This window comes from Acomys russatus, chromosome 23 (genome assembly GCF_903995435.1).
Source record: "Acomys russatus chromosome 23, mAcoRus1.1, whole genome shotgun sequence".
NCBI classification, from domain to species: Eukaryota; Metazoa; Chordata; class Mammalia; order Rodentia; family Muridae; genus Acomys; species Acomys russatus.
This window is the reverse complement of record NC_067159.1, coordinates 32,185,772-32,210,595: the sequence shown is the minus strand read 5'-3', so window position 1 is coordinate 32,210,595 and position 24,824 is coordinate 32,185,772. Positions and strand designations below refer to the sequence as shown.

The 24,824-nt window shown below is 41.3% G+C and overlaps 1 protein-coding gene across 1 annotated transcript in view; it reads right to left on the bottom strand.

Annotated features, from left to right (window-relative positions):
* The window catches only part of Col25a1 (collagen type XXV alpha 1 chain), a 397,457-nt gene that overhangs the window by 61,047 nt on the left and 311,586 nt on the right, over positions 1–24,824 (bottom strand). The window contains exons 13-17 of the mRNA XM_051166005.1: positions 17,768–17,821; positions 15,662–15,688; positions 13,362–13,406; positions 6,152–6,184; positions 5,707–5,742 (exon numbers count right to left, since the gene is read on the bottom strand). Of these exons, the coding sequence (XP_051021962.1) occupies positions 5,707–5,742; positions 6,152–6,184; positions 13,362–13,406; positions 15,662–15,688; positions 17,768–17,821 (195 nt within the window). The remainder of the gene's footprint in view (positions 1–5,706; positions 5,743–6,151; positions 6,185–13,361; positions 13,407–15,661; positions 15,689–17,767; positions 17,822–24,824) is intronic.

Genomic DNA, 24,824 nt, shown 5'->3' with positions numbered 1-24,824 from the left:
TAGGAAAATCACATAGCATTACAGAGCAACATTTACTCAGTCACAGTATCAGAGAAAAACATGGCAAATGTCCCAGCTGAACAGTTTCTGCTACTAGAAATATATACAAAGACTGTGTAGGGGTAATTAGTTTGACAAGATTACACAGCTTAGTCAACTCCCCATTCCAGGACTGGCTGACCACTTGGCAGATTTTGAAGATTTTCCTGCAGTTCACTGCCCAATGGCTTCTCTATCAGATGGCAGGGGAGAGAAGTGGGAGGTGGAAAGACTGTATTTATTATTCCTTTGGCCAAGGATTTATTAGAGCTGCTTGTTTCAATAATGCCCTACTCCAGGGCTCTCTGCACTTAGCTAACAGACTGTTGTATGAACAGATGGCCACATGAAAACAATACACATTAAGCACACTGCTCACTTAAAAGCATAGTCAGATTTTCTTTTCATTCCTGGAGGATGAGAAGACAAATAAATGGTTAAGAATATACCTCACTCCAGCCTGTATTCCTGACAATTGCTGGGTTAGGGTGACCCTGCTTAGCAATGTTGGGCTAATGGTACCATGCAGCTGTTCCCGAATACAGGTCAGAGATTAAGTGGTCCGCCCTAGGCAGGCACACTGGAGACAAGCTAAACCTTCTCATTTTCACAGAATTGTCTACGTTATTTTAAGCACAAGAGGTTACATTGCTTAAAAAGTGTCTTGAAGTGAACTACAAAATAATAAAGGAATTAGGAAAAAATTCATTTGCCATAAAATGTTATCTAGCATCTGTGGAAGTGACACAGAAGGTAAAACAACTGCAGAGTTTTGTAATGGTCAGTCAGAAAGGTGGCAACCATTTCTACAGAGGGAGAGGATTCAGGAAGGTGGGAGGAGGAAAGTAGAGGGAGGGAGGAGGAGGAGGAGGGGGAGAGGAGGGGGAGGGGGGAGGAGAAGGCATGTTTGTAGCCTAAATGCTTCCATAATCTTTAATTATTAACTAATTCTATTATTATCATTGTGCTTGTGCACATGTCTGCTATAGCTCATGTATGAAAGTCAGAGGATACTTCTGTGGCTTTGTTTTTTTTTTTTTTTTTTTTTTTTTTCTGTCCACATTTGTGTGGGTTCTGAGGGTCCAGTTCAGGTTATAAGGCAAAACGTTTTGATTGCTGAGGCATTGTGCTCGCCCTTGAATAATCCTTAACTCAAGGAAAACCTACTAAGAACAATTGGATCTTCCATCTCAACTATCAGCCCTTCCAGATGATAAAGACCTAGAATTTGTTCTGGTATTATAATATTAGGCCTTTAGATGTTTTATTAATATAAGATATTTATATTTTATTAATGGAGAGGGGATGGCTCTCTTGATACTTCTTAAAGGTTCTTCAGGGACGTCAGAAAAACAACACTCTGTGTATTATAAAGAAGACCACAATGAAATTAGACTAGAGAAACAAGAAATACTAACTTGCTTATTAGCCCATCCCAAGACCACATGTCTAGGTATACTAAACTGCACATAGTTACAGCACTGCACATTGCCTTTCTGTTTTATCTTCTCTCTTACCATTTAACCAGGAACATTAAGAGGACCTAATAGAAAGGGCTTGGATATAAATTTTACTGAAAGTTATCTTTCACTTTAAAAAAACTATGAGGCTTTTGGAAACAGTAAACTGCAACACACACACACACACACACACACACACACACACACACACAACCAGTAATACTTGATATTATTTTTTAAAAGTCTTCCCAAACTCTTGTGATGATATCTCATCTGAAGCATGTATTGGAATAAATAGGTTATAATATTATCTTCCAATAAGAATCTTCACCACTCCTTCTCTACCAACTTAAAAGGATCACATAGGTACTTTAAAGAAATAATTTACATGCACATGTATATATGATCAATATAGAAAATATTTTCCAATGAGGAAAATGGATACATTTTACATGATAACACATAAGATAATGAAATGTTAAATGCTGAATATTCAGCCTTTCTTTACACACACACACACACACACACACACACATGCACACACACACACACACAGATGTGGTTGTTCATAAATGAATATTTTAGGTAAATACTTTACATGCTCATATTTCTATAGTGTTGAGTGTTTGTGACTTTTACCTTTCCATGTTTATATTTACTTCCAGTCCTTAGCTAACATAGTGACAGATATAATATCATTAATGTTACCCTTATGGAACACTTCACAGTTTTAGTAAGACACTTCTTTCTGCAGAATTTGTCATCATGGAAAGCTTACCTACCAACTAAGAAAAAAGCGTTTAGGTAATCTGGCCATCCATGTCTATGCCGTGGCTCAGGGGAATGTGTCAGACGTGAGTCATAATTAAGAGTCAGCTTGTGTAGGCTGCAGAGATGGCTCACAGGTTAAGCGCACTGGCTGTTGTTCCAAAGGTCCTGAGTTCAATTCCCAGCAACCACATGGTGGCTCACAACCATCTATAATGTGATCTGGCGCCCTCTTCTGGCTTGTACGCATAGATGTAGGCAGAGTACTGTATTAAAAAACAAAAACTTTAAGCCAGGCACGGTGGCACACGCTTGTAATACCAGCACTTAGAGGAGTCAGAGGCAGGTGGATCTCTGTGAAGAGAAACCCTATCTGGAAAAACAAAACAAAACAAAACAAAACAAAAAAAGAAAAAGTTAGCCTGTTCCTTTATCTAAAGACTCTTTGCTGGAGAGTTCCAACTGCACACAGCTACATTGTATTTCTGATTTTATTATTTTTCCCCTTTAACTCTCCATCCTCCAGCCTGAGAGATTCTTACACCTGGGACTCTGATAGAGTGGTGCTGGGTTTCTACAGAGAGAGCTCTTTGGTAAGGGCCCCTTCTGGTGGGGAATCAAGTGATTTACTCCCTCAGAGCTACAATGCATACTTTTAAGAAAGGTTAGGAAGGCAGTAGCTGTGATGAAACACAATCCATGCCTTACAATACTACAGAGTCCCCAGGAGCCTACGTGTAACCCCAATTCACATATCAGCCACACTCGCTACTGCTGAATCTATAAGAGAAACAATGCAATAAAATGAATCTTCTGTTATGGTAGCTATGGACACTGGACAGGATCTCGGGCGGAAGGCTCATCGCTCAGCTTATGCCATGTTATATTTTGTACTTTTCTGGCAACACCCCTAAGTACGGAAACCAGTGCATCACTGAACAGCACAGCACAGCTCTACAGTAGTATGAAAAATGCCATGGACTGACTGTTCACCTGGGTCAGTTTGCCATTTTTGACTCTAAGCAGAAAACATGGAAATACTTTATTTTTAGTGTTAGGGGAATGGCTACCCAAATCTGATACTAGAAAAAGGCAATCATACAATGGTAGAAGGCAAGAGTGTGTCTGAGGGTAGAACCTAAACTAAAATTAATAGAAGGTTGTTGTTTGTTTTAGGTCATTATCAACCTAGACTGAAGTTCCTTCCAATGTAATTTAAATCTAATTTTTGATAAAATGCAAAGGGAACTCAGTGTTTCTGCCTGCAAGCTGTAAATGCCCAGAACGAATCTAAGTTATCTTTATAAAGAATTAAAACAATGCAGCATTAGGCCAAGCACCCAAAGGTCAATTTGGTTCTTGTACTATGGAGACAGTGCAACCAAACCAAGATTACTGCGGCTTGCTTTGGTTTGTGTTTTAGAGATACTTTGCAGGTGGACTCCCCTCCTTTAATAAAAAAAAAAAGATTGCCTATTTGTTTATTCGTGTGTGTGTATGTGTGTGTGTGTGTGTGTGTGTGTGTGTGTGTGTATAAGCTAGAAGAAATCTTGCGTGATTCATTTCTCTTCTTCCACTACGTGGCTTCTGGAATCATGCTCATGCCAACAGGGTTGGCAGCAAGCACCTTTACCCTCTGAGCCATCTCACCAGCCCCCTGCCCCGCTTTGAGGCAGGCTCCTGTAAAGCAGGCAGGTGTTGAAGCCAGGTCTTCCCACTGCAGCGTCCTAAGTGCTGGGTTAGAGGGACTTCCACCATGCCTGGCTCTTGCTGTCATTTCTTTTGGCAAATCACAAGTTTGGAGGGCAATTTAAACAAAAATCTTTAATTTTTTAAGTCTAAGGTACCCAAACATTCTATCATCAGTTGCTTTTTCAAAGCAAAGTAGACCACGGATCTCTATTATTAGCAATCCTAATTCTTTCATTTGTAAAAGGTCAGAGAGGGTTGCCTGCTGTGATACTCATGGAAAGACTGTGAAGGGGACAAAACACTTAGCAGGTCCAGATATTCACCCTTCTCTGTGCCCATCCTAAAGAAGAAGAAGAAAAAACAAGCCCCACATCTACTGAAAAGTTTGAGCAGTTTCTCAGAGAAAAATCAGCCTGAGGGGAAAGGCATGGCATATTTGTGGAAGGTTCCCACCACAGAAGGAGCCATGGAGAGAACACTGTGACACCTGAGGTTCAGTCCCCAAAGGTGTTTGAAATATCTCACCAGAGCACATGGAAGACTAGTCTGTGTGATTGGCTGCTAGCAAAGAGACCCATGAGTTATGCACTCTAGCCTGGAAGAGTAGAACAAGAGGCATCACTGCAACCCTTCTATTTAAAACATTCCGGGTGGATCCTTGGATGAAGCCTGGGGATGGAAGACTGAGGGGCACTCAGAGCAGTGCGAACTGACAAGGTGTGCTGGGTTCTCAGTCTCACCTGGAGTGGAGCTGATGAACCCAAACTCTGAGATTCTCAGTTTCAGGAGAAAAAATAGTTTTTAAAAATTATTATTAAATTAGAAAAATGTTTAAAAAGTTATGAAAACCTTCTCAAAAATTACTTCCATTCCAACTGCTTAAATGAAAGCTCTCTCAACGACTTCAAAACATCGATGAACTCTCAATTTAAGGTTCCAAATGACTGCAATAGGATTTGTTATCTTTATCTCTCTCTGCTAATGAGGTGTGTTCTATGTCCTCATTCATTTTCTATCTATAACAATCAGCTATCTTTGGACAAAGGCAAGGTCATGGCTTTAAGGAATTTATCTCACAGAACTCACATTTTCTTTTGCCTCTTATGTGAGATTTGGTTGCACTGGGCACTGAAACCCAGACGCTCAGCTGAGAACCTGCTAACATTTGTTTCCTGCCTCAGACTCAGATGGAAAAATGAGTATAAACATGTTCATCACAAATGATATATTTAATGTATCCACAACTCGGTTAGTGAAAACGATATGGCTAGCGCCGGTAATTAAAATTTAGTTCCTTAAATGAATTGAGTTTCCATAAGGCTACATTCATGATATAGGCTAGGATCACATACAAGTCAGCAGGAAAGCATGGACAGTGACAGGAGGAAGAGGAACGTTTAAAGAGAACTGCCCATCATCCTCCATCGAGGCTGTTTAGTATACAATCATTTCTTCTCATGAGAGGCAGAAACATGCAGATTATCCTCAAGCATGCAAGGCAACTAGCTGGCATTCTAACTCAGTTGGGATTTGTTAGTTGCAGACAGCTGAGTGCATACACAGTTTGCTCTCATACTTTGCTAGGCTTGGCATCAAGACCTTTTAAAACGGGAAGCAACCAGTAACATTGTACAAAGCATGGAAACTGCATCCGCATGCAATAAACATCTTCGCATTAGATGGCAATGCTGTGAGATACTGATCATGGTGAGACTCAAAGAACATACCTAAGATAGAGAGATATTACCTTTTGCCCCGGACGACCAGATTCTCCAGGTTCCCCCTGGCCAAAGAGAACCAAATATGAAAAGTGCAGTCTTAGAAGAAAATGTGAGCACTACTAGGTCTTTGGGTAGTTTTGCAGTAATGACCCAATCTCCTATTTGATTACGCACGTACACTCGGTGCGCAGCATTGTCTTACTCTCTGCCACACTACACATATGGAAATAGCTGTGACTTTCCCTGGTACTCAGATATAAATATATATTTCTTAGTGACCTAGGAAACATGGGAGAGAAGGAAAGCCCTACTATTAAGGCTGCCTGGGATTTCCCTGTTGGGCTTGGAAGCTGTCGCCAGAGAACTGGACCAGAGCTGTAACCATAATGCTGGTAAAGTAAAGAGACTAGAGAATTTTTAAGTCAAAACCATGATTTCCATGGTACGAACATATGGCAAGGCTATACTTACCTTAATTCCTGCAGCAGATGATCCAGGGTCACCCTGAAATGAAACCAATGGGAGATTAGACTACAACTACTGAGAAGACAGCACAAACACATAGTCAGCCATCCCCTCACTTGGATGCTTAGAAGGACTGACTATGACAAATAGGCCTAACTGGGCCCCACAAGACTTTGTACGTCAACAGGTCCAGCTATTATATGGTAACAGCATACAAGAGAAGCCATACCCTGCTTAAGAGCATGGGTCTACTTAGAATGCAAAACATGTAGAGGCCACACCCCTTGAAATAAGCAAAATACAAACACGCAGCTATTTCCTTAACAGGATGCCAAAGATATATTTCAAAGCAATGAATTATAATTTAGAGACTTGAAATTTTTGGTTTTCTTAGCCTCTGGGATTTATTAATGTCACTGGCTATCATTTACAGGGAGTTCCTGCCCTTCTTGGTCTTTGGAAGGTCAAGGTTCAACAGATGAAGTCAAGGGGTTAATGATGGCGAGCTGCAAAAGTCACGCTGCAGGCGGGCTTGTTTCCGTCACGAAGCACAAGCATGCCTTTTCCTGCTTTACACTCATTGCACCATAACTCGGTCACTGGAAGTCGCAGGATGATGAATGGCTTGTGGGTAATGGGAGTACATGCAGGGGCTAACAAATTCTTGAGACAGGATCTGACTTTTAACTTCTTAAAAGACACCAAGAAACAGTTTGTTCTGGAGCCATTTTGAGTGACCATGACCCAGGAGTACAGATAGAGGGCACCCCAAATTTCATGTTCCAGTGTGCAAGGAGTTTCATGAAGCGTGATAGTTTTACAGACTAAAGAAAGTCACAAATCAAGGCAAGTTTAAAATATATTGGTGGGTACATCAGAGAGGTGGTTACAGTAACATGAGCGAAGCTTTTCTAAAGGCCTCAGATGCTATCTGATGATGTTCTTAGCGTTTGGGTTGGTTCAAGGTCTGCTGAGTGAATAGGTTCCAAAAGGATTTTATCTGTTACTCATAGGATATTAGTTCTGATACGGAGGTGGATTTAGGGATGCCTATTTGGTGGGGGGGGGTGGCGGGGAGGGGAATCTGGCTTTTTAAAAGAGACTGTGTTTGTCCAGGTTTCAAGGAGGATGACTCCACTCCTAGGAACCAGTGCAGACAGGAGCATGGGGGGAAGAGGTGAGACTGTTACTTTTTTGTAAATGAGGCAGCAAAGGACCTAGATTCTCAGTCTCACTCTAGCCCTCTCCATCCTATGAATATGCATGAAGGAAAAAGAAAAGGAGGAGTTTTGGCCATTCTGAGTTTCTATTCAAGAAAACAGAAAGAGGAGGAAACCAGTGCTGAGATTCCCTCAGCTCTCATTTGCACAAATACTCAAGCAGCTCCAGAAGTTTGTTACTGTTACTCTTGTTCTAGAGGCCAGAACCTACTCAACAATATCTCTCACTTACAGACAGACAGACAGTCAGATAGACAAGACACCTCAGGCCCCTGTGCACCAACTGACCAATAGCCCCTTTCATCATTTCTGCTCACATCTTCCCATGATGGTACGTCTCCTGCTTTAGGTCTTGGCTTATATGGCTTTGCCAATTCACCCCACATGTGGCCCACTGTGAGCACACCCTACTGTGTAGCTTCAAGCTCTGTTTGTGTCTGGCATAGATTGTGTTATGATTGCCTGTTGATGTTGCCCGCATGCTCATCGTTCGTCCTGTCAGCACACAGCCAGCTGCATGTGGACAGACCCTGCATCTACTTGCATTCTGTGTCTGACCACAGTATATGATCACCACACACATGGTGAATGAGTGTCTGTCTAAAACCAATTTTAAAAAAAAATTGGGTCAGCAGTCAAGGATCAAAATGAAAAAAAGCTTTTAAGAAGGGGGAAAAGGGAGCTTAGGAAGGAAAAGGAAACAGTAAATTTAGTTTGTTGAGGAAAGAAGTACACATGTGAATTTCTTTGACATCTGTAATTGCCATTACCCAAGGAAAAAATTAAAGTGTGGCTAAACAAAGAAGTGGACTCTAAATGTTGTATGGATAAGTCTCTTCCCAACCATTAACATTCAAATGGGTTCCAAATGGGGGGTGAAATCAATGCAGCGAAGACAATAATACTTGTTGCTATTCCTTTTCCACTAAGTCTGGGAGCTATCAACATTAATGAACCAGTTTGCAATATTTTGCACACTATGACCTTTGTATTAATAAAAGCAATTTGACTTTGCAAAGCTCCTTCTGTATCATTTATACTTTTAAACCCCATGCAACCGGGAAGGCATTGCCACTTCCACTTAGTGGATAAGGAAATCAAAGCAGCTACAAGTGAAGAGAATTATGAGATTTCTCAATTGTACTTCCATGTTTGTTCTTTTTATTAGAATAGAAAAAGATTGTTGGCGTCTATCATTTTGGCAATGGACCATAAAAGCTAGAGAAAACGTCTAAATGGAAGGTAGTTGCTTGTATTAACTTTTTCTCTCTCAGCATTTTAATGCAAAGTGTTTGGCTAACCGAGAAAATAAAGTCTAGGTTTTGTTCTCACAGAAAGCAGATGGGAAGGCCAGGTCCAGCATGCAAAAGGCTAGTTTACTTGTGGAAATCTAAGGGGCTTCATTTGATGGACAACTCATAATCATAGTCTCTCTTTTTAAAGATACAGAACTGTGAAATCTCCAGGAATTGCTGTAACTTTTAAGAGCAAGGCAGCTGCTAGAAGGTGTAATAGTCTGAGTAGCTAAAATTAAGCCGTGGATGCTTATAATCCTATCCCCAACATGAAAGTAGGAAATGGCTTGGTATGTAGACTTACATACACGCCTAGCTTCATTAGCCCATGGATAAGGCACAGATGGAGGAGTCTGGTAAGACAAATGAACTTGACTTTACTGGGATTTGTTTTGTTTTGTTTGAGAAAGGGCCTCACTTTATAGACCAGGCTGGCCTTGAACTCGCAGGGCTCTGCCTGCCTCTGCCGTCCATGTGCTGCGATTAAAGGCATGCGCCACTATGCCCAGGAGCTTTATTTTACTTTCAGCCACGCATTAGTTTTGTATGTGATTATTTTCAAGCACGGTACTCAGCAAGTAGCAAAATATGCATATGTCAATAAAGACAGAATAAACAAATGCAGGCTAGAGAAACCTTCTGCCATTCAATGAAAATATGAAGTTGTTCAATATTTCCAAAAAATAAAATTTTTCCAAATAGCATTTATTGTTTTATAACAATGTTCTAGGAACTTGGATTAGCAGTAGGACTGGAGCAGAATGGCAACATTAGGGTTTTGGTTTGATTTTGGGGACAAAGGATGGAATTTTGTGGCTTAAAGATGCTGTGCTTGGGTGTCATGGTGACAAGGGGTAAAGCCGTGATGGTTAGTTTTGTCAGTTTGACATCATAGAAGCCCTTGGTAAAGGAGCTTCAATGACAAATTGTTTAGGTGAGGTAGGGTTTCCTTAAGTGGGTTAACTGAGGTAGAATGACCCACCCTGAAGGCGGGGAGCACCATTTCATGGGCTAAGCCTTAGATGAAGTGAGCAGGAGAAACAGAGTCAGCACACTCGTGCACACGCTAATCCACCACTCTCTGCTCTTGACCGCACGTGGACTGTGACCAGCTGCTTCAAGCCTTGATCTGCCACAGGGATGGGCTATAACTTTAAACCAGGAGCCAAATAACCCCATTCTTCCTTACGTTGCTTTTGTCAGGGGATTTTTATCACACTAACTAGAAATTGAATTAGACAGTGTCCCTATGGGTTTGAGTTTGTTTGTTCCTCCTTTTAAGTGAGCTCAGTGTCCAGTTAATAAATGAGTAGATTACAGGGCACTGTTCAGGAATACAGGGGGTGACCTCAGCAGTTTAGGAGACTAAAGAGTGTCCCTGGGGGAAACGATGTGTAAATCCAAACCTCTGAGGATTGAAGAGTGAACAAAACTAGACAACGGAGCCTTGGAGATGAGGATCTGGGAGGCGGTAGGCAGGAAGCAGACATCTAAACGAAGGATGGCATGGGCAGGATTAGAGAGGACCAGCTGCTGACCGCCCCGGAGTCTCCCGTAAGACGGGCCTCCAGGTGTGGTTTTAAGACAGGTTGGTTGGTAAGTGCAAATACGACAAGCCCTGTGAAAGGCCGAGTCCAAGATGCTAATCAAGGACGCAGCGCATTCACAAGAATGGAAGCTATGAGAGCAAAGGAAAGGAAGAAACAGGCTGCTTGTGTGTGCCAGGAAAGACGGGACCCTGGACTCGGCAGGTAACACCTGCACAAGGTCCTGCAGTGTGGTCCCACGCTTCAGTGAGCTATACAGACACCTGCTTGCAATGGATAAGAAAGCCATTTCAACATTTGTGCGCAGAATTAACACTGCAAAGAAGAGAGTATGGAGCCTCCATAGACACTTCCCAGGTGATTGAAGTCGGTCTTTGGAGGGTTATTCTTAAGTTGAGTGTACTGGGTTGCTGGCCACATAGAAGCCCTGGTCCAGCCAGTGGTTTTTATAGTTCCCAGCATTTCCAGATGACCAGTCTGGAAAGGCTCAGATCACTTTACCATTCGAATGTGCTGAGTTGGATCAAAAGGAGGAAAAAAAATCCATTAATGTGAATCAGTCAATGACGTAATTTACTACATCAATAGCAGAAAAACAGCTTGTTTTTTAACCCCTCAAAGTTGAAAAGTGATGAATGACTTTCACACACTGAAGACAAAGGCCACAAGGAGAGTGTTTCTAACATGCTGGAAACAAATTATACGACAGGAGCAGGAAATGTTTAAAAAACACATCAAAAATTATATTCCAATCACTGCATTCTTGGGACGAATGCTGCGGGTCAGATTACATATTATACACGCTACAGCTTGCTATTTACAGTCCCCTGTTTAGACCCATTGAAAGTTTATAGAAATGATTTCCGCTTTAACTGAGGCATGTCTTGTACTTAATTTCAGCAGAGCAATAAAAGTTTTTGATAAAAAAAAAAAAAGAAAAAGAAAGAAAGAAAAAGAAAAACAACCATGTCGTTGATTTCAATTTCCACGTGGTAGGAAAAGTTAGCATTTATTGAGAGTTTACGATGTGTGAGTCACTACGGTCACTGATTTGCATCAATGTATAAAGTAGGAATGACATTCCTTTGAGACACTTGGGTCCTTTCAAGGAAAAACATTGTTTCACTGTTAACAAAATTAAATTTCAAAACCTGTGTGAGTAAAGAAACAATTACTGGCTTATGTTCCCAAAATGAAGTTTTTAAAAACACATCTTCTAAAGCATAAAACATTCTACTTAAATTCACATAGGTACAGTTCAGATTTTATATGTTTTCTTGTTGTCTGAAGAAACTGCCTTCTGTGTACAGTATTTCCTTTGCCTTAAGCAAAGGTCACCTACTGTAGTCAAATCTTACTAGATACTTGAAAAATTGGACTTAGCATGTCTTTTACATTTTAAATGGTTAAAAAAAATCAAAATAACAACAATATTACAAAATATATTAAAATTATATAGCATCAAAATCACCATGCCCAGAAATAAAATTTATTTTGAACACTGCCCCACTCATTTGTTTTGTGTATTCTTTGTGCTGAATTCTGCTACAACAATAGAACTGGGGGGTTATGCCAGAGACTATGTGGCCCATAAAGCATAAAATATTAATTTATAGTCAAGCTGGCTTATCTCTGCTTTTAGAAAAAAGGATGAAAGCTAAACAAACCATCATCCAGGTTTACATAACCAAGGTTTCAAGTTCTGATCTGAGAGTAGCCAGGAGTATCCATGGTTTTATTGGCACTAAACATTTCCCTGTCATATTTGAGTCTGGCTCAATATTTACATTTGGCAGATGAAAAGATGGAGCTACAGCAGTGGTTCTGAAATAAGGATGCTAAGGGAAGCTCACAGAGAAAAGAGTCCAAGATTCGCCTGCCAGCTCCACAGTGAAGATTTATCAGGTCCATGCTGTCACCAATGCTGAGGCCAAGGCACTGTGGTCTACAAGAAACTGAGAATCTACCCTAATTTCAAACTGTCCCTCAAATACAAACTTTTGCTACTTAGTGACATTAAGTTGTTTCCACCCCTATGCCATATTTGTATTAATATTTATGAGATGGCGAAAGATTAGTAAGTTTTTATATACTTTATGAGCATGTTTTTTTTTTATGACTAACCATTATCCATCTGTACAGTCATAATTTTCAAAATGGGACAGCCCCACTCTCAACTGTAAGCCTAAGTGAATAATCCCAATCCATCAGCTACTTCTCTCAGTTCCCACTAAAACCCATCTGCTTGGGTTCTATATTCAGCTTCTTAAAGGGTTTTCTTCCCAGATCGAAACACTTTGTACAGATGAAGGAAAATAGCCTTCTGATGTCACCGTGTCATGATGTCATTATGTCAAAACACACACTTAGGCAGACACCATGCTGACAGACTGGTAGGATAAAAGAGAGGAAGCAGAGGCAGACCAGGGAAGCACTGTAAATGCTAACCAGTGTCTCAGAGACCGAGGATGGGGAAGACTGTCGAGGCTGACATGGTAGCCAGAGTTCCTGACATAAACACTGCAATCAAGTGCTAGTAATTTAAGACTAAACATTATAATTTTTTCCTTCACCAGTATGCCTCCTTGTAAAACTAGAATGAATGGAATCACCTCAGGAACTTTCATTCCAGGTCTCCGTGAAGACACGTTGACACATGAATAAGTTTTTATCGCTTGAAAGACCTACTGTTGGACTTTATTTATTTTCTAGAAATTTGGACAAACCATCATGCCTTCATACTATTTAAACTTGTGGTTAGGACATGGAATAATAATTTTTTATATTGAACTATTTTCTTTCTTTCTTTCTTTCTTTTACTTTAATGATTTGTGGTTCTTTTTTAATTGTTTTTTTTTTTTTTTTCAGTAGTGTTTTGTTTGCATGTATGTCTGTGAGAGTGCATTGGATCCTCTGGAACTGGAGTTACAGACAGTTGTGAACTGCCATGTGGGTGCTGGGAATTGAACTCAGGACCTCTGGAAGAGCAGACAGTGCTCTTAACTGTTGAGCCATCTCTCCAGCTCCCCATTTTAACTATTTTCTAATCTGGGAGGTTTCTCTCTGACCCTGTCATTCAAATCTCCCAACTTCACACACATTAAATTATATACTTGCCCATACACCTACCCTCCCATATTTCACAAGACTGTACCTTTTCACCTGTATCTCCTTTGGGGCCATTTTCTCCAGCATCTCCCTGAGAAGAGGACAAAGTGACACACTTAAATATATTGGAGGCTTAAGAAAGGAACATTCTCCATTGACTTCTCCTTCTTAAAGTCTGTTGTAGGTGTTCACAGAGCCAACGAACTTCAACCTGGCTAGCTGACTGATGGCAGCACAATTGCTTTTATTACAATGAACATGGCTGAGCACCTTTAAACACCACGGTGTTAGCACAAAGCAGTTACATATCTGTCAGCCTTCTCATAGTGGATGTGGTCACCTAGGGTCCTTCCCTCACGCTCATTTTCCCCTCTGTCCAAAGTTCCCAATAGCAAGGCTTTCCTGATACTTCCCACAGTATGACATGGCACTTCCATTTGCTACTTCTGTGCCTTTCCTCATGTCACGTCAGCCTGCTTTTTGCCCTACTATCTGTATAAATTCTATTTGTCAAACCAATCAAGGTTCCAGGGTTTCCAAGTGAATGCTGTGGCCTCCAAAGCCTGTGGACTGAGTGTTTAGCTACTTGGGGCTCCATACATGGCATTCATAAAATGGATTTTAAAAATGTTTAAAGTATTTTTATTAGATAAACATATTTTTTATTAGATAACATCTCTCCTAAATCATAGTAAACTGAGTCAGAGGGATGTGTGCTTCCTTGGTTAACTCCCTCTTCTTCCAGTAACATGTCCCTCCTACCCACAAGGCCGTGACATGGGAAAGATTTTCATTTTCCCCAGTTCTTTGCCCTGCTAAGCTAGGAATGCTTTAATTTAAACCTCATAGCACATTTGAGAGGAAATGTCACGGATTCTGGGGTCAGTAAAAGGGAGTTTAGCACTGGTGCTCAGCAGGCAAATGGGATGCTCTTTGCCCTGAGTTTCTCTTGGGTAATGTGAGAATAAGGATATACCATGCAGCTCTAAGAACTAACTCAGGCACTGCATAGAGCATCCCAAGCCATGCCAGCACACCTTGAAACAGCAGTTCTTGCTGCTGGAGGTACGAGTTCCTTGGCATTGGTGGCATTCTTATGCTGGCCTGTTCCTCTCTTTGGCCTCAGGTGAGGTCATTTTCTACCATTCAAACACTCCTGCAAAATAAGATCAAAACTCGCACTTGTGGTTTCTCAAGAAGAGAAAGATACTTGCCTGCCTTTCCCCTCCAAAGTTCCTCTTACCACTTCAAACAGACACTGGCTTAACCGACTCAGGGGCCTGTCTGCAGTGATGGCTACTCTACAGGAGGCAAGTGCCTGGCACCGCTTCCTCCCTCACCAATTCCCAATTTCTACATGAAACAGTTATTTGATGACTAATTAATTTCAAGTTAATTACTATGAACTGATTTAATGCCCCAAAGCATACTGGTCCTGTACTATAGGCAGTGTTGATAGGTGGCTTGCTCACATGCATTTTAGAAATTGGTCTAAAAGCCCCTTTGAAACAAACGCCAATATCCTTGTTATGAAACCTGGCTCAGAGGGTTCAGCCTGACCAGCCCTCCCTGAGTGTCCTTTGACGCCTCTGTTTTGCTCTTCTTCCAAGTTAATATTGCTTTTTTTTTTTTTTTTCTTTACAAGGCTGAAAAACATAGGCAAACTGAGTACTGTTTTCCTGATCTTTTGATGAGCTTTTTTTGTAAGCAGGATTATGGTATTTGTCAGAAAGATAGCTCTCCACTCAGAGACACACCCAACCGCCACTGCAGTTGGCAGCAGGAACCTGGAGCTGAGCAGCACCATGCACAGGAGAGAGCTGACAACTGTGACATCAGGCCTGCAAGGAGTCCTGGAGACATCGGAAGGGGATTAACACGCAACTCCATTTGTTCCTGGTTCTGGTTTCGAGGGGGATTCTTTGTGGAATTCACTTTTAGATAAAGGCTGCAGGGAAACATCAGCATCCCTTTGCCCTTTTACCTAGAGTCCTCACAGCAGCATAGGCAGCTGCAGATGGTTAGGACAGTATCGGAGTGGCATTTGCAAGTACGCAGAGTGGGGCTCAGGGTTTCTGAAAGCCCCTGTAAAGCCTGACATGCAGTGTTTGTCCCTTCGACCCTACCTTTCAACCTGAAACTCAAACTTTATAAGGAAGAAAATATTTTTCTTTTTCCACTATTTGACAGGCAAACACTTATCCCCCCCCTCCTCTATCTCCACTTACAACTATCTGTCCATCCATCTGTCTGTCTGTCCACCCATCCATCCTCCTATCCGTCTGCTTCAGCTTGGGTTTAGCTTTGGAAAAGTGGGGCAATGAACAAAAGCAGAAGCATTCTTACCTTTTCTCCTTCTTTCCCAGGTTCCCCCTGAACAAAAAAACAGAGATTTTTTTTTTTTTTAACTGAGGAGACACACACTGAACGCACAAAGTGGATGATGTGAGGCACTGCCTATTTTGGCTTTAGTTTCTATAGAAAAACAATTTGCAAAGCTATCCAGAAGAACCGGGTCCATATACCAATACTAACTTTAATCTTAAGTCCTTAGTTCTATAAGGATAACGGTACACGCAGTAGATAAGAAGGTCACCCAAGAATGGGACATTAAAGATGAACAACAGTGTGGCCATCTGATATCTGTCCAAACTCAGAATCACTAAGGTGGGTTAGCATGTCCTTCTGTAAAGCTGTCTGTTAAAGAACGTTTTGATGCATGTATTATTTCAGGGCTCAGCCCTGGCACAATTCTGCAATCTATATTCTTGGACATGATCATAAACCCTCAACGCAGCTCTCGGACCCCTTAACCACACCATAAACTCTGTAACTGGTAGGAAGCAATGTGTTGCAGATCAAGAGACCAGATTGGAACAGAGCCTTAGTCAGTAAGGTTCCTACTAGAAAAGGTGACCAGGAAAACACAAAACCTAAAACACAAAACTGTAATCTGAAGAGAATTGTATTCTTCCCTTCCTCTCTCGGAAAGGGCAGGGGACAGACCGGGAATGTTCTAAAGTGCATACACACTGTGATGACATTTTCTGACGGGAAGCTGGAGCAAGCATTGCCATGAGACCAGACTGCTTCAAAATGGTATATGGGGGAGATGATTGTGGGGGGAAAAGAAAATCAGATTAAAAGAACCCACTCTAGAGGTCAGTTTGGAGTCAAAACTCTTTTCACTCCTTGGAACACATCCTGATGACCCCTTGGTTTTCTGCTTTGCTGGAGACTTTTACCACTCAGCATCCATCCTGAGGGCTGCATTGCCAGGAACACAGGAACAGCACTGTGAATATGCCTCAAACATTAACTCCCACCATTGGGCTTTTTAGTAAAGTCTGAGAGCGGAAAGAAGACAGAAGAGGGCCGGATTCCCAGAAGGAATGTTTTCTTTTTTTCTCCTCCAGGATGAAAAAAAAAATAAGGGGGAGGGCAGGTCTATGAATTTTATGTCTGTCCATGGCACCTAAATAGCAGTGTGATGTGTAAAATCAGCTGACAGGCATCTGTGGGTACAGACCCACGCCAGCACAGCTGATGGGATTAGACACCGGTTTTGTACTTCAAGGGTGTTCACTCATCAAAAGATTTGGGATTTGTCAGCCTGCATGGCTTTAACTAAACTGTCACCAATCCTTTTGATTTAACGGATTCATTTGCTCTTCAAGAAACCAAGAAAACAGACAATCCAAAAAAAAAAAAAAAAAAAATCCTCATTACATTTTTCCCCACTTAGTAATTCAAACTACATCCATTTTTAAATTCTAAACACACTACATCTTTATTCTGTTCTTTGTCTGATTAACTGGCAATGTCGTGTAGAAGCTGAAGGTGGCCAAATCTTGAGAAAAGCCATCATGGCTCTGTGAGCATCATCTGTGGTGGGGCTTGCTGGTATGTACATTTTAGGCACTATGAATATGACCTACGTTTTCACATCTTATTAAGGATTAAAAAACAGTAGTCATTTTGAGGGCTTTCTTATGACACTTAATTATCCCACAAGATATTATTTCTTGAGAATTATTTTATGGGTGTTTTGATTGCATGTATGTCTGTGTTCTGTGCATTCCTGTTACCCTTTGAGGCCAAAAGAGGGCATTAGATCCTCTGGGTCTGGAGTTACTTGCGGTGGGTACTGTGAATTGAATTCTAGTCCTCTGCGAGAGCACTGAGTGCTCCTAACTGCAGAGCCATCATTTCCCCAGCCCCATAGGGAAGGTTTTAGACAATCATATCCTATTTCCTTTTCTGCATGTCTAATGCTAACGGCAATCGTAAACATCATTTAGTCATTAGTTACAAAGATCTCTGACAGCATACTATACCACTGACAAAACATTCTACCCAACTACGACGAGAAAAATAATTTAAAAACTGTGACAGCTTACAGCTGTCCGGGAATCATGCAGCGGATGACAGCTTGGCTCTGTCTGCACCCACCTTTGGTCCTGGTAGTCCACTTTGCCCTGCTGCTCCAGGTGTCCCAGGCTCACCCTCAAAACAGAAAGCATACATTACTAAGCAAAACAAACCAACCTAGCACATTATGGAGACAATGAGATGAGCTGGCCATCTTAGAATGAGCTAGACAGAGAATAAGTAGCTATTAGAATAATTGGTCCCACTGCTGTCCAAATGTTTACACGCTTGAGAAAAAAGTATTTAGCTGGGCTAATTTCCTTTGCGTAGTCTTTTCATCATTAGGAAAGCTGAAGTGAGGATCATCAGTGGGTCTAGCAGCTAATCTGGATCTGGGCACCATGCAACTAGTATTTGTTGAGTGAATAAAGGTCACCTGGCAATGATAAACTCTCTGGGTGGAGAAATCATTAGACTTTCCTTATTAGACTTAAAGTACTACTTGCAGATATATATTTTGAAAATACTTATCTTTGAATGCCTACCTCATTTGATAAAACACATTTGGTGGAAAAGCAAAAAGTTTTTTTTTTAAAAAGGCTTTGTAAAAATGGTTTTACAATTGTGTTGTGAAAATAATGAAAACAAATCAGACTTACCCCTCACAGTCTTACTGAATGATCAGGCTTTAAAAGAGAAGGTAAAGGCTGTTTGGCCAGAAAACTCCCTATTTCAGGAGGATGGTGGCACAAAGCATCCTTTCTGAACCAGCCATTGTTTTCCAAGAAGGGAAACAAAAACAAAAAAGCAACAATGGCAAAAACAAAAACAAAAACAAAAACAAAAAAACCCAAAAAAGTCCAAGTCCTGTGCACAGAAACAAAAGGCTACCTGTCCATCAGAATTTCATTCATAGTGTCCTCCACTATGTGACTGACTTCTAGACAGCTTTCTTCTTTCACCAGAGAAAGCTAAAGTTGCTTCTTAAGTTGATTTCTTAAAGACAGTATTTATTTTAACTTTAAGAGCAGTTGGGGTTCACTACAAATTTAATTCATTCTGAAGATTTTTTCCCAAGTTACCTGAGGGTCATTTTTGTGGTTTTTTTTTTTTTTTTTCAGATTAAAAAACATGTACATTAATAACAAATATTTTTTCATATTTTCTCTACTTAACTTGTGTGTGTGTGTGTGTGTGTGGCCATTTGGACACAACAAAGGGCAAGAACTCGGAAACAGATTCAGGCTGAACGAGGACCATCATTTACTCTGCAGACAGAGCAGAGCTACCGAGTCTGCCTTCAAAGACCCAGGCACAGGATGCTTTATCATCGTAACTCATGACGCAATGCACAGAGAAGACAGTGCCAGGGAACAGTACAAACTCTGTTTAGACTTTCAAAGAATAACCATGGTAGCCAGTGACCAGAAAACATGGTTAAACCCTGGATCCAGAAAAAACTCACGCTGAGAATTGAAGTGGAAAAGAAACATAGCGCCGAGGTGGCTGCATAATGTTTTCCTCGATATATGAACCCCAAGGGACTAAAAGCTGGACTCCTTTCTCTCTCATTGTTCACATTGCTAAAAGAGCCTTCAACAAAAGACTCATAACCTCTCTCTGTGGGAATGATTTTTATGCTGTCCTGCTTTCATGGTCTTTTTTACTCACGGTTACATCCTTCTAAGCAGCTACGAGCATGTTCCATACGTAATGTTATGCGTTCTATCACCATGCCCCTGGGTGTGTTTCTACAGGACACTGTCTTGTGAGTGGCTTGATTAGACTCTATCAGCCAATCTTCTACTCAGTTCCTTATTGCTGAATACTCGGGTTGTTTAAAATAAGTATCTCTAGAAATATGGTCATATTTTTCTAGCAAGTTCTCTCACTATGAAAAATTTTCTATGTTTATTTGTAGCCACTGGAAACGTGTTAAGGCACCAACTGAATGCTTCTACATTGCATTCAAAAGGGTTCTGGATTTTCTTTGCTTTTTAAATTTTTACTTTATGTGTATGGATCTTTGTGTGCATGTACATGTGTGCACCATGAGAATGCCTGTGACCACAAAGGCCAGAAGAGGATACTACACACCGCTGGGTTGGAAGTCCACGTGGATGTGAAACACTACTCACCCACCCCCAACCACTGGTAAACAAACTTCAAGAGCATCAAGTGTCCTTAACTGCTGAGCCATCTTTCCTACCCTGTTTTTTCTTTTGTAGGCATCCATTTTTTAAAATTAGGCACTACAACTTTAATAATTTTGTGGCTATCAATCTGTGTGTGTGTGTGTGTGTGTGTGTGTGTGTGTGTGTGCGTGTGTGCACGTGTGCGTAAGTGAACTAGTCTGTTGGACCACTTACACATCTATTTTATATTTCTAAACCCCATGGACATTATATAGACAGTAATAAAGTAAAACGGCAGGGGACATCTTGACTGAAAGGGTTTTCCTACTATAGTAGAAATTTTAAGGTGATTCCCTGGAATATCATTTACTTCCATATTTAAACTGCAAGTAAGTCGGGCTGACATTTCAGGATGGCTGGCTGCTTTCATGTTGTTTTAAGCCAAATTTTCTTTAGAATGCTAATAATAAAAGATCACTCAAGGCTCTTACAATCATGTTAGGTACTGCTACTCAGCAGTAACTTGGACCAATCCTGAAGGATAGAAGGGGATGGTTTTCTCAGAGAGATGAGTGTCAACAGCACGGGGGGTCACTTAGCTGGAATGGTGCTCAGTACTGCTTCAGTCACAGTAGTTTTCCATTCTACCCGTGAGAACTGAAAAGTGAGTCTTGGCTTTAAATTTTCAGTATAATACAATTTCACTCTCATTATTTCTTTTCAGAACTGTACTGTTTTTACCCAAAGAGGAGAGAAAAATAACTTTAAGGAGCAAGGACCAGGTATTGGATAGAAAGGGTGATGGGTCCCATGTGGCCTTGGCCCCTGGAACTGCAGGTGCTCAGAGAGGGCAAGTTCAGAGTCTGCGAGACAAAGAGCAGCAAAGAGGCAGCTGTGAGGTTAGAATCCAAGCCACCTCATTCCCAATCTTGCTTTTCTTGTAACTGAGCAGCTTGTATCTAAAAATTCCCTCAATTTATCGTGTTTCTTTTCAGCATTAAACATTGAGTTAGCTTAGGGAAGCATTCAGTTGTTTCCCAATATTTCTACTTTCAGTCTAAGACACAGGGCAAGTCTCTTGTACTTCCACGGCGCACAACACGTCTTCTATAAAGTGTGGGGCTGGATTCATTGCTTCCTTGTTCCTTGTAAGATTTAGTACTATTAGCATCATTTGCTGTCAGACCATAGACGTCAGTAGAAAATCCTTATTCCTCAGCGATTGCATTAACTTTTGCTTTTACACCCAACACAGCAGGCTCTGGAATCCAAGTCGGCCTGTTCTGCTTCTTTGCAGACATATTATCCTCAGGTTCTCCAAACTCGGATGTGTCAGCCTTGGTGTCCATCAGCCACCACCTCTTTCGAGCACTGCTAAGATCTGAACTGAGGACCGGGGTAGCTGGGGAGGGGCTTTGAAACAGGCACAGCCTGTCTCTGTCTCATTTCTCCCTCTTCCATCTCACCTTCCTCTCCTCTCCCAGACCACCCTGGGGATTCAGTTTCAGTGTGGATCAGTTCATAACTTTTTTTCTTCTTCTACTCAACACCCACCACCTGTTCTTTTCATATTCCTTTTCAGGAGGCAGAGAAGGCTTTAGAGGACATGATGAAAGGAAAACCAGAAATCTCATCCTGGACAATTAGATTTAGTTACACACCAGAGGACTGGGCATCCCTGTAGGGGAGTTTTGCCTTGTTTATCCCATCAGTACACTTCTTCCATCAAATGATATTAATTAGTAGAAAAGCAGCCAGGTATGCCAGCCAGGAATTTAATACAAGTATGCTGCTTTGGAGTATTTGTTGACATGGCCCTTAAGCTGATTGAAACAACAACTAAAGCAAACACAACAAGCTTAAAGAAAGAGAGCAAACATCTAAAAATGCATAATAAGTCAATAAATTAATACGTCTCAGCATCAGCTGGTTTTGGAAGCAAGCTGCTCATCAGTAGCTTAGATTCCTCTGCTGCTAATTCAGACAGCCATGTACACAAAAACATTTGTAAAATAATGTACTAGAAAGCAAAGAGGTAAGTGTTTAGGTCATCAAAAATGGCTGACTTAAATTTATCTGGGTACAGTTTACATACAAGAGGGGCACTGATTGCCCTGAATGTATTAATGCGATGTGAAGATTCAGTTGGAACTATGCCTGCTACTTACTGCCCCACATGATAACTCCCTCTTCCTCCTTCCTGTCCTCTCCCTCTCTCCCTCTCCCTCTCTCTCTCTCTCCCCCTCCCTCCCTCCCTTCCTCCCCCTCCAGCCTTGGTTCTCATATGGAAGAACCTTGGTGCTTGCATTCTGTGGTGGCTTGAATAAATGTGACCCCTCCCCCCAACAGACTCATAGGGAATGGCATTATTGGAGGTGTGGCTTTGTTGGAGTAGGTGTGGTCTTGGAGGAAGTGTGTCACTGAGGGTGGCCTTTGAGGTTTCAGAAGCTCAAGCCAGGCCTAGTGGCTCACCATCTCTTCTTGCTGCCTGCAGATCCAGATACATAACTCTCAGCTACCTCTGCCTGCATACCACCATGCTTTGTGCCATAACAATAACAGACTAAACTCCTGAACTTAATAAGCCAGAGCCAATGGAATGTTTTTCTTTATAAGAGTTGCCATGGTCATGATGTCTCTTCATGGCAATAAGAGAACCCTAAGACACAGACCAATACCCTGCCTGCAAGCTTTGCTCACTGGTGTTCCCTAACAATGATTCCATTGCTTCCTCCTTTCTTGTGTGGTCAAACTTGGGAGTATGGGTGAGAGAAGTGACCAGTACAGATGTTGGGAACAGAGTCAGGACATATGAGGCAGGAATACCTGGTACCTTGCAGCAGAGAGAGTGGATTCTAAATAGGAGATCCCCTGGGCTCTATAGGCTGCCCACCCCTACATGGACAGAGGAGGCTTGGAAGAAGGGTATTGCCCACCTGTAGCTAACAGGAGCACCACCCAGAAGATTCTTTTTTTTTTTTTTTTTAAGATTTATTTATTTATTTATTATACAGTGCTCTGGCTGCATATACACCTGCAGGCCAGAAGAAAGCACCAGATCACATTATAGATGGTTGTGAGCCACCATGTGGTTGCTGGGAATTGAACTCAGGACCTCTGGAGGAGCAGTTAGTGAGTGCCCTTAACCTCTGAGGCATCTCTCCAGCCCCCAGAAGATCCTTTTTAAAACAACATGGTAAGGTGCAAATATGAGCCAAAACCACTCAGAGAGCACACTTTTGCCGAGAGCTTTCTTTCTTTATGTGAAAATTTATCTTCTATACATGCTCTTAGAGAAGATGACTTGAGAAGACAAAGTGGTAAACTAGATTAAATGGGTTGTATGGAGTGGAAGAGTTTCTTAGGACTGAGAGAAGTCAGCTACACCATAGTTTTTCAGCTTCCCCAAGTTACATATGTCTTCTCTAAAGTAGACCGCTTGCGTTTGTGGGAACTTTGGATTGGATCGACACCTCAGAGGGAGGAGTCACAGCAATGAAAGGTAACCAGCATCCATCATGTGACTGGATGAGAGAGAGAGACCCTGACCTATCCAGGTGCTCTGTTCATTGTTGCACGTTTAGGGGAGTGACACTCTTCCTCCACAGATGCAGATACAATTGAAGGAAAAGTGAAGCCCAGCCTCCTTGTACCCCAGGGCAGCAATGAGAGTGAAGCAGCAGGAGGAAAGACGGATGAAGGATGAGAGCAAGTGGACCTCAGCCAACAGCTTCAGATGCCGAAGCCGGCAGAGCCAAAGCCTGCACTGTACTGTGCTGTCAAGTTTATGTGACTTAAACTTTTACAGCGAGTTCTGCTAACTTTTAGACTAGCAGTTCCCAACCTGTGGTGTGACCCCTTGAGGGGTCACATATGAGATAGCCTGAGTTGGGCTCAACTCAAAATGGGGAACTGTAGTAAAGGGTCACGATGTTATCTGCACATAATTTGAGTGATATATATTTTCTCTTTGAAAGAGACTGTATTTAATTATTAATAGAAAATTGAAATGGTATGTTCAACTGGAAAATATTCTAAAGGTCATTGAAGAATGGCAGGATGAGAAATACTTCGTATTCACATACATTTGGAGCACTAAGAGGTATCTGAATCATGGAGGCATTAGTATCTTCAACTTGAGGAGCACAGCTCTTTAACTAGAAAAGCACACCCATTCCTTCCACTGTTCATTCTGACCTGACTTCGAAACCCATATTACAATTTCCATTGGACGAATTAGGGAACTGAACTTTCTGGAAGGTGAGTCCATAGTCACATGAACACTGAGTGTATGGTTTGTATCAACTTACCATTCCATACTCTCCTAATAACACCTGTGTGACACTGACAAGGCTATTTACCCTTTCTGACCTCCAGTGTCCTCACTTATAACTTATCTAACCACAGTAACTACTTTACAGGATTGCTATCAGAACTATGGGCTGATATGCATATAACACTTAAAACCATGGCTGGAAGTTAATAGGTGATGAATAAGTTTAGTAATTATACAATTTCTGTTCTCTCTATAGACCAGAGAAGAAGAAAGTGCTGAAAGAAATGAACTTTCTTATAAATTAACAGCAGCAAGGTTGTTTCACATCTGGATGACGGTTTCCAGCCCCTTGGCAACTGGCCTGGTCTAAAATAAAAGAAGCTGCACGGATGGTAACCTGCTAGGATTTTTTTTTTCAATAAGTAAGTTTAATTTCACAACAGCTTTATTTTTTAATACAAATTTCAAGATGGACTGTATCATTCAGAGATAAGAGCTAAGAACTGAATGAGAGGCCAATTGTAGAGTAGAGAGAGCAATATATGGAATGTTTGAGACTGCATCAAGTACACTAAAGGATGTAGTGATCTTATGGAAGAATGAGTAATGGGAGAATGAAGATGCTCACAAGAAAGGATGAGGGTTATCATGGTTGCTATAGGAACAGTGGTCTTAGGTTCTTAGAGTTCTAATTTACATAATTGCTAATTTAAGAAGACAAGAAATG